Here is a 10,745-nt window from a genome sequence, read left to right as displayed (position 1 = left end):
ATTGGCAAAACCCACTATATTTAACAAGATGGTTAATGAGTAAACTCTGATTTTTCTATTGCATTATCATTATTTCATACATTACTCAACATTATACACAAGTTCGCAGAGAAGTGCAAAAAGCTGATGATGAGTTTTTACTCAATTTGACAAACCAAATTGGTAATACATTTAAAGAAATTACAATCATCCTGTGATAATACCCGCCAATACATCACTTTTCCCTCGCACATAAATAGTGTAAACTAAACGAATTGCATCCAGCCACCCATCCAATGATTCCCAAGAGTCAGCAACCTTGATAAAGCAATGTACCAAAATGAAAATTAGTGCTGCAACTTCAAAAGCTAAAGAGATTCTCATGCTTTCGGCTTGACATGAAGCACTATTCAAAGATTTCATTAAACCTTTAGAATCTTATTAAAATTTGAATTTGGCAGTATCCACACTTTCAATTGTACAACAAGAGTGAAGGTTTCACACAATTGCTTTACGAATGAAAGTTGATAATCTCATGATATAATCAGATACACTATCAACGACAACAAAGAATAAGCATCACAAAAAACTCAAACTCAAACTAATGTCACAAGAAGTTGTTGGGACAATCAAGAGTACAGAAGTGGTAATTTCTTTATGAAGTGTGGACTTGATTATTTTATAATGAAAAAGTTTATGGCTTTATCAGTCCAAATATTGACTTCAGCTAAAATTTATTTTAAGCCTCTGGATTAAACAACCTATAACACAATTGGAGATGAAGGAAGCAGCAGATATATAGAATACAAGTACACTAAGGTCGACTAAAGTGCTGCTTACCAAGTAAACTGATCCGTGAACTGTATCAATGCAGAGGCCAGCACCAGGGGGCAAAGTCAGATCAGCACATGCTGATACAGAAACAATATCCGCTATTTCTACTTTGATAGTCTTCTTATCCCCGTTCACGGTATCTGATCTGGTTGAGAGACTTTGAGATGATTGCCTCTGTTCACCTCTGGGTACCTGAGGCATGTCCATTTTTTAATTTAAAATTTGGATGTCTCACACCAGAGCCAAGAGGTTATCCAGTGATTTCAAAATTTAATGTGAGCGGCTTCTAATAAAGTTTCAATTCATCAGCCAGATACTTTACCTGCTGAAGCTTTTCGTGATCCAAAAAGAATTCTGATCGTTTCCAGTCATTATGAGGTGCAACTAATGCTCCCGCAGGAGGTGCAGTTAAATATCCAACTTTAAGGTGAGGTAGTGGTAGCTGTGAAAATTGAATTCTGTCAAAGTTGGTATATAATGAACAAATGAATGATTACATAACGAGAACTCACATTTGTATACAATGAAATGAAACAACTACTATATAGCGCATATCAATTCAAGTAGAAGATAAGTTAACTTCCAACAGGAAGAAAGGAATAGGGAATGAAACCCAATAAAACAGTATGGTTACTTAAAAAACAATTAGATCGTATAAGTGATAAGTTCACATTGCAATGTTGTCCCAGATTGAAAGCTACTAAACTAACATTAACATGTACTCACCATGGAGCGTACCAACCGCAAAGCACTGCTATATACCTGTCAATACCAAAAAAATTATGGGCTGATTTCATGATAAAAGTAGCCAAAAAAAAAACAGGACACAAGGAAATTAATAGAAGGATGAAATTAAGAGAAAAGCATGTGTTAACTAGACAAACAAACCTTTCTAATCCAAAAAATGCACATAGCCAATAATTATGTACAAAGGAATGAATAGACAGTGGCTTCTTACAGAATAATTTGGTTTCAATGCATGTGCAGCAGCAATATATATTGCAGATTGGCTGTACAATTCATTTGGTGAAACTTCTTGAACATTCACTGATCCCCCTGTTCTTAAAGTGTCCTCTGCTAATCCGTACTGCAAATCATTTAACGAGTCAATTATACATTCTTAATACTGTTTCTTTGTGTTATATGTCCATCCAAGACAACAAAGATAAATGTGTTATTAAATATGAGAAAAATTGAAGGAGAAATATGACCAGAACAGTTCCAAGATTGTAAATTGCCCGGTGGAAATCAAATTGCAACTGTATGGCTGCACGGAACTGCAATGAAGAATAGGGTAAAGTCAAGAGGGGAGGAGAATAAATTATATTTAAAGGATGGAGCTGATGTAAATGTTTTTCACTTCCATGTGATTCCCTGGTAAAAAAATGTGTACCTTGCTGATAGCAGTTCTTACAATTTTTTGCTTTTCTCGAGCTGGAACAATGGCACTGAGTTCCTGCACAATATTTGAAGGGGAGAATTGGAAACAGTTAACTATTGTGGACTGTGGTAATGCGACTGGAAGACAAATTCGAGTAATGGACCCAGCCTCTTGCAAATGTAAATCAGGATACCAAGAATAAGCCCACAATAGGTTCGACCCTTCCTTATAGTTTACCATAGCTAATGTTTTAAAGGACCAAGTTTCCCCTTTTTCAACAAGTATTATATGTTGCCGAAGAATTCTTATGATATAGAGAACTATTCTGAATAAGAGAGGAGAGTTGGGTATGATTAGCAAAATAAGAACGGCAAGCCAATTCCAACGATATAGAGAAAACTATTTTGAAAACTAGATGAAATGCATGGCAATTCCAATAGTATACAAAGGTTTTATCTTTACTAAAAATTTCTTTTATTTCTCCAGAAATTTTCAAGATAAACTTGACAAAGTCCTACTTTTTTGCAAAATTTTACATGCCCGACCCAAAGAAAAATAAAAGAGGTTATTTGTATTAGACAATTCACAGACAAAGTAAAACTATGTTGGATATACTCAGAAATTGATCAATGACTCAACTGTGCTAAGTTGTTAATTGCTAATGCTAGGCCGCTACCGGAGTAGTGTTCTACAAGGATGCTTGAATATAGAATTGAATGAGCTAGAAGTGATACATCAGCCCCAAATGTAATGCAAAATAGGCAAGGGATCACATTTTCCTATAGGTTTTTGTATGGCACACAAGTCTTGAAACACTAACAGGTAAATCTATGGAAGTAGTTGACAATTTGATTGTAAGTAGTACCAACTATTATATGAGACTTTAAGAAAGTGAGAAACTCAAGTGAGTTGGATGAAAGGCAATAGAGGTAGACGTTTCAAGATTTAAAAAATTGAAAGTCTATGACTGGATGATAAAACGAGAGGATAGGATAGGAGCATATTCTTAAATCTGTCAGTGAACAGAAAACACAGTCATAGACCAATAAAGGGGAGCATGTTCTCAAGGAAGAAAATAATTTTCTAGCAAGGAAACAAAATACAAAGAGAAAAGTAGATCAAAGTGAAGATAGTTAATTAAAATCAGAACATGTGGTAGGCCAACAAAAGATAATGGAGTAGCCATTAAAAACAGATCTGAATCAAGATTATTCTATTGAAGATTATGTATTTTATGAAACCCAATGGCATTGATATTGACTGATCCATATACCCCGGTCACACCTAGTGTACGAAACTTGGTGGTTGACTGGTTGTGCATTGTGGAAAATTAATTTTTAAAATCCAAAGGTATACCAAACAGGATGCAATATTTAAATTTGAACACATTGTTCCAACTATATTGAAGATACATTTAGCTACAAAATCAATCATATAACATCAATGACTGACTTAACAAAATGAAAAATAGTGAAACAGGTAATTACGAAGTATGATTATCATGATACATATGGGGTGTACAGCACATATGTACACATGATAACACTCTTGGATAGGCATTAATAAACAAAGTACTTTTGGTATAAAAATAATTTTCCAGAAGTTAAAGCTTCAGATCATTTAAAAGGGTGAAAATAATTTGGGTAATGCTAACTGGGGCACAAGTTAAGAAATTATAAATGGAATGTTTGTCTAGAAAAAGTAAATAAATAAATCAACTATAAACTTCTAACCAAATCAATACAACTTTCAAAGACGAAGTTTCTATATCCAACACAAACATTCCATTTATAAATTTCTTAACATGTACCCTTGGGGCAAAAGTTAGCATTACCCAAATAATTTTTAATAGTACTCTAAGAAGCTAAAGATTTTTTTCTTCTCCAAAAGTTATTTTTTTATTATTGTGCAAACAAATAAATAAAACACTTTTAACTGAGGGAAAAAAACACCCTAACATGCTAATAGAAGCACGTAATCATAAAATTACAACATTTATATTTTTAAGGTAGTTTGTATGAAGTGTAATGCTTTTACACTCCCAAATTAAAAATATACCTGAAGCGCAAGCCCCCAGTTATTAAGTGCCTGAAATAGATTCCATGAGTTAGTAAAAGGGGCACAAAATGCAGAAGAGCACGCATGTGAAGAAAATTAAAAGGTTCACAGGAATAGAGTGACAGAGTGAGTACTTGATACAGCAAATATTTACTAAAGGAAACAAGATAAAGCTGTTTCAAAATCACTATCTGATTCCTTAAGAAGATTCTAATCAAACTTTTAACAAGAAAGAGGGAAGAACCTGAGGACTGTTCCAGTTGAGTTGGACGGCTTTAACATAGTTACCTGTTGCCTGGAAAAATTATAAATTTTACAAAAATTAGAAGGTGACTCTCCCTATCAACCATCACCAAACGAAACTTCTAAACAAGAAATTGAAAAGTTCTCCCATTCAAATTCAGTATGAGTCCAAATATGTAACAAGCAGCATGAGCTGTTATAAATCATATCAATTTTCCAAGAGCATGTGAATGAAACTGTGAAGCGGTGAAGCCATTTAATAGAAGGAAGCATGCAATTTTCTTAACCTGTTTCCATAGCTCTTCAGCTTCCTTTGTGCGACCTCGCATCTTCGCACGATCAGAGATTGCTATTGCCCAATTGTAGTAAGCCTAAACACAGTCAGTTAGAGGATTAAAATTACAAGTCGTTACACTCATTTTTACATCTATGACTCTCTGCTTGTGAAAAGTAACTGATAAGCTAGCTAATAGCTGAAAAATTAGTTTATTAGTTTTAATTTGATAAAGGTAGTGGTTGAACTAACTAATAAATATAAAATGACAAAAAGGGACATATTATCAAATTAATTTTATATTTATTACTCAATATATATTTACGAATTATTTATTGCCTTAAAAAGTTTACATAATATTTTCATTTTATAAAAATTATTAAATGGAATGAGATAATATAAATTCAGTTACAAGTTTATATGTTTTAAAATGTATGTTTTTTTGTTTTGTATGTTTTTTTGTTTTATAAATAAAGTTGTTTTATAAATAAAGATGTATTGCTTGTATCTTAAATACATAATGTATTTTGCATGACACTAGATTTCAAGATTTAAATAAATTGTTTTAAAAAATTAAAATATTAGAGCTGAAGCTCATTTGATAAATTATGAGTATGAAAATTTTACTACTTAGTCAGCTTGTCAATAGCTTGCATAAGAAAAAAATATTAATGATATACAATGATATTTATAAATCCTCCATATATGTTCTTACATACATCATGTAGAGTGGGACAAAGGCGGGTGGCCTCATCATATTTTTTGCAAGCTTCCTCAAGCAATGCATCTTTAGAAGGTGAAGTGGAATCTGGACTAACATTATCTGCACTTTCCTGCATGACAATAAAGATTGAATGAACAGATTCAAAACTTGAACCTAGTATAGCATATTTATGATTTAAACTAGTAACATTTTTTAGGTTTGCTATGGATTATAAAAATCCAATGATTTTTACGATGTACAATAATATGAAGTTGCAATCTCATTTTATGAGAAAATGAAAAAATACAAAGTTAATTCGAAAAATAATTAGGTAACAGAAGTGTATGGCCTGTAGTTACACAAAAGTAGAATATCATCCTAGAAAATTTTATACTGGATAATAAGTTTGATGGCAGCTGGTATTTTATTAGAAAATTTAGGGAAATTCTCCCTACACTACAGCATTGAAAAACTTGAAAAGTCAATAAACCTCCATATGCCCAACTGCCTCAACTCTCAAAATGACAAAATACATCTCCCTCTCAATAACCCTCTTCTTGTTTATAAGTAACACGATAGGACCTTGGAGCCCAATGTCATTAGCCCAATAAGGATGAAGACTTAGAAAAGATCAGATCTGGACACTGGCCCACAGTCCATCGCGTGGAAGGTTTATTCTAGAAGAAAGAAGGAATTTGGCCGTTAGTGACATACTGACATGGCCTAGGAGGGCGCCACTTTTGGGAGATTTTCTGTTGGGATTGAGTGAATAAATGATTGGCAGGATAGAGTACTGCTGTGCATTCTTTCATGTAATAGAGTTTGAGCTGTACTCTCAGCTAGGCAAGGAGAATTAGCTGGGGTAGTTTCCACTTCCTATAAGAGTTTTGCCCATTGCTACCAAACTATGACATTTTCCGGTACTCAAACACGGATTACTAACACAACATGTCCTTTTCCCCAATTATTCTATTCCCAACATAATGACTCAGACTCGCTCAGTGAAAAACATATCAGCAAACTTTGCTTTGCCTTAAGGTGAACAGGTTGTTCAGTAAGTCCAGTAATTGGAAGCTTAGCCATGAACATGCAGCCTCTCTTACCGAGACTTGGATTCCTAGAATTCTCTTTTGAAACTCGAAACCACTTTCCTTAATTCTCCAACATTGACCAGAATCTATTTTTCTACATTCTTCCTGAGCTCTGAACAGCACCTGAATTCTTCAATATGCACAACCCACAGATCCGATAACTCCAATACTACTTCATAGAAAATTGTAATTTATTAGATGTAGGAAAAATTGCCCTTGGGTACAGTACAGTATGTGAAACTTAAAGGGTTTAAACTTCTCTAAGCCCAAAGGACCCCAACAACAACAACAACCAAGCCTTGTCCCACTAAGTGGGGTCGGCTACATGGATCAACTTTCGTCATATTGTTCTATTCAAAACTACGCTTTTATCCAAATTGTAAAACTCGAGATCTTTCCTAATAACTTCTCTTATAGTCTTTCTAGGTCTTCATCTTCGTCTAGTTGTTTGACTTCTGTCTCTTATATCTATTTTTCTTACCACGAAATCTACAAGTCTTCTCTCTACATGCTCAAACCACCTAATTCTATTTTCAACCATCTTCTCTACTATATGTGCTACCCAAACACTCTCTCAAAATGACAATATATCTCTTCTGCTGACCCTTCTTTCAGTAGCTAACATGTCTTATTTCTTTAATGATTTCAGCCCCCAACAAGCTCTAACTCCCTCAATTAACAAACCTATCAAAATTTGATATGAAACCAAGTATTCTAACATGAAAAACAACCAATTAGCAAATAAAAATTAAAGAATAATATAAAAACCCAGCAGACTCAATATTACAAGAGCAAAAATAGGCAGCTTCTCAGACCTGAAGAACCAATGCCCAATTGTACAGTGCATCATAATCTTCAGGGTTCCTCTCAATAGAAGCAGCATACCTAGAATATACAAGCAAGAAAATCATAACTTTGAACAAACATTCCCCCGTCCCCGACAAGCACAATAAAAACAGCAATCCCCGCCATGATAGTCGTGTGCAACAAATTTTCCGGTGTATACTATTTCTAGTTATATATAGAAGTTATTGAAGTACCTCCTGGCAGCAAATGTAAGAATCCTCTGCCGGGACCGACCTTCCTCATCAACACCTACAACACTGTTTATCAAATCCATAGCAGCATTGTTCTGGTCTATGTGCTGTTGCTGTTGACTATCTTGGCTGTAAAAGTTGTACAATGTAAAAACGCATTTCACACGCGCACAAGCGGAAAAACACTCTCAATTTCAAATCCTTATTACTCCCATAATCCAATACCTATATATCTACATAAATGGTAAACTTAAAAAATTTCCATATCAATATAAATGCAAAAATTAAAGCAATTTTTCAGTGCATATTGTACAAGGCATTCAAACAAGAGATAATCCAAAACCTGTAGGGAGAGCTAACGTCTTCTCTCTCCGGTTCAGAATCATTCTTCAATCCATGTAACAATTCTCTCATGGTAAACGTTCGACTTCCTTCATCTTTCTTCAGCTGAGGTTGCGGTGAAGAAACGTTACCAGCGTCATTGGAATGGATCGCGGTTTCCTTGAGATCTACTACATCGGTAACTACTGGATCGGGTTTTGATCCAGATTCCGGTTCCGATTGTGTTGGTTCTTGAGATTCTACTTGTTGTTCTGCCACTGGTTCCGGTTCCGGTTTGGTTTCCGGTTGAGGATTGGGTTCGTGATTGGGTTCAGGTTCGGGTGCTGGTTGGAGTCCGTTCTGAGATTGTGGTTCGGACGGTGGCTGGAGTTGGCTATGAGATTCTGGTTCGGACATTTTGGAGTGTTAGGGTTTTGGAGGTAATGGAATGGAGAATTGAGGAGATGAGTGAGTTCCGATCGGATCAAAAGTTGAAAACAGAGTGGATATGGGGAGGAAAGTAGGGGTGTTCGCGGTGCGGTTTGGTTCGGTTTTGAGCATAAAAGTCATCCTAACCGCGAGATAAAAATGCATGCGGTTCGGTTTGGTTCGGTTGATTTTTAATAAGTCATCCAAACCAAACCAAACCAAACCAATGCGGTTAGGATCGGTTCGGTTGACTGCGGTTTACACTATAAAATAAAAATGTACTGAAATAAAAGGAAAAAGGAAAGTAATTCAATGCCAATATAATATATGATAATATACCATACAAAAGAAATTATATTATAAGAACAGTAGAGAACTAAAAATACATTATAAATGAAATACATATTTAGACAGTAGACAATTACATATATATGTAGCTCAATAAAATACAAAAACTAAGTTGGTTATGCCAAAACTTAAGTTAATAAATTAATTATTAAAATTCAAAAGGTGGGGTGTGGCTTTATGCAATTGGATTTGGAAAGATAATAAATTAACTATTAAAATTCAAAACTTAAGTTAAACATGCGGTTTGTTTCGGTTTGGTTCGGTTTTGTGAAATACAAACCGCAAACCAAACCGAACCGCGCGGTTCACTCCAAAAATCATCCAAAATCATCCAAACCAAACGCGGTTTTTTGCGGTTTTGGTTTGGATTGGTTCGATTTGCGGTTTTGCTTTTGGATTGGTTCGGATACGATCACCCCTAGAGGAAAGTGTGGTAAGAGGCAAAGCGAAGAAGAAGAAAATTTAATGGAGAAGTATATTTAATATTTTTTTAATGTATTTTATGCTATTAATTTTTAAAATTATTTATTTTATGTAATTTATTTTATGTTGTATTTTTTCAAACAAATTACAAATTCTTCTTAATCCATGTGAAACAATGATATGATTTTTCATTACATCATGAAATAAGTTCATGATCATATATAAAAATTGACACTTGGCATTAAAAGTTAGAAAGGAATTTAAAATCTTAACAAATACACAATAAAGCACGCATTAATTAACATGTTTCACACCTCAAACACACATCAAAACTATTTTGTAACAAGACTAGAAAGAATTTTGTTTAAAAAAAATGGTTTAAAAAAATGAAAATTAAGGAAAAAAACTTGAACACAAAGAATACGACCATAATAACGGTAGAGAGCAATAGTTGTGGCAGGTAGCGAGAGTAGAAGTTCAGTGAAAACAAATTTTTGTGACTTATAGTTTCTATTTTTTAAGTTTTTGAGTTTGGTTCTAGATGACTATTTTGTTGATGGTTTCTATTTTCTAAGTTTTGGAGTTTGGTTCTAGATGACTATTTTATTGATAAGAAGGAAGTGTAAATAAAGATGGAGGATGATTGGACCGATAAAAAATTGAGTTTTAACAGTGAGTGAAATAAAATATTTAGAGCGTAATTATTTCCATTAGTTCAGTTCATCTAGGGGTGGAAATAGGCTAGGTTAGGCTAGGCTTTATAAGGCCTGAGTCTGGCCTATGATAAAGTCGAAAGGCCTGAGTCTGGCTTGTGGCCTATAATAGGCTCTCTTTTTTGGCTTGGCCTAACCTTTTTAAAAGTCTGGCCTGACCTAAAAGCTTATTTAAAAGCCTATTTTTCATTATGGTTTTCAATTAATCCATATTATTTAAGAAACCTTCTAAGTCGTCCTATATATGCATATACAGGCCGACCTATTTAGCATTTGTTCTAATATATATGCATATATAGGCTTGCCTATTTAGGCTTTTTCTAATATATGTGCAAATATAGGCTGATCTATTTAGCCTATTTTTAATATACATGAAAATATAGGCCGACCTACCAGGCTTCATAGGCTTTTTAATAGCCTAAGCCTGGCCTATTTTATTAAATAGACTTTTAAAAAAGCCTAAGTCTGGCCTTTTTGTTAAATAAGTCTCGTCTGATCTGGCCTTATATAGGCTAGGCCATAGGCCCCTGTAGGTCGGCCTGGTCTATTCTCACCCCTAAGTTCATCGGTTTGACGGTTCTTAAAAACTAAAACCGAGAATCGAACTGAATCACGTCGGTTTTCATTGGTTCTCGGTTCGGTTTTAGAACCGAATCAAAAACATTCGATTTCATTTTAGTTTGATTTAGTCTAGATTGTCGGTTTAATTGATTTTTTTATCCGCTTACACCCATAATTATGCATTTTTATTGTTTGAGAATAATTTAGAATGTAATATATTTAGAATAACTAGAATTAAGATTAAATTAGGAGGACTGCATGAAGAAATGAAAGGTACATTTAGCAACCAAGTTCAACTAACTAGATGACCCAAATATTTGAAATGGGGTATAATGGAAATCAGTAGTTTA

The 10,745-nt window shown here is 34.2% G+C and overlaps 1 protein-coding gene across 1 annotated transcript; it reads right to left on the bottom strand.

Annotated features, from left to right (window-relative positions):
* Positions 1-32: 32 nt before the first annotated feature.
* On the bottom strand, positions 33-8,626 carry LOC131644253 (protein HLB1-like). The gene is made up of 14 exons (XM_058914704.1): positions 7,944-8,626; positions 7,604-7,729; positions 7,379-7,448; positions 5,489-5,602; positions 4,783-4,866; positions 4,497-4,547; positions 4,253-4,282; positions 2,207-2,269; positions 2,025-2,090; positions 1,772-1,900; positions 1,540-1,575; positions 1,136-1,255; positions 820-1,005; positions 33-297 (listed from the first exon to the last, which is right to left on the bottom strand). The coding sequence occupies exons 1-14, from the start codon at positions 8,336-8,338 to the stop codon at positions 187-189; spliced, it is 1,581 nt and encodes a 526-aa protein (XP_058770687.1). The 5' UTR covers positions 8,339-8,626; the 3' UTR covers positions 33-186.
* Between the last annotated feature and the right edge of the window lie 2,119 nt (positions 8,627-10,745).

This window comes from Vicia villosa, linkage group LG1 (assembly GCF_029867415.1).
Source record: "Vicia villosa cultivar HV-30 ecotype Madison, WI linkage group LG1, Vvil1.0, whole genome shotgun sequence".
Taxonomy (NCBI): domain Eukaryota; kingdom Viridiplantae; phylum Streptophyta; class Magnoliopsida; order Fabales; family Fabaceae; genus Vicia; species Vicia villosa.
Note: the sequence above shows the minus strand (reverse complement) of the source record. Positions and strands in the feature narration are given on the sequence as shown.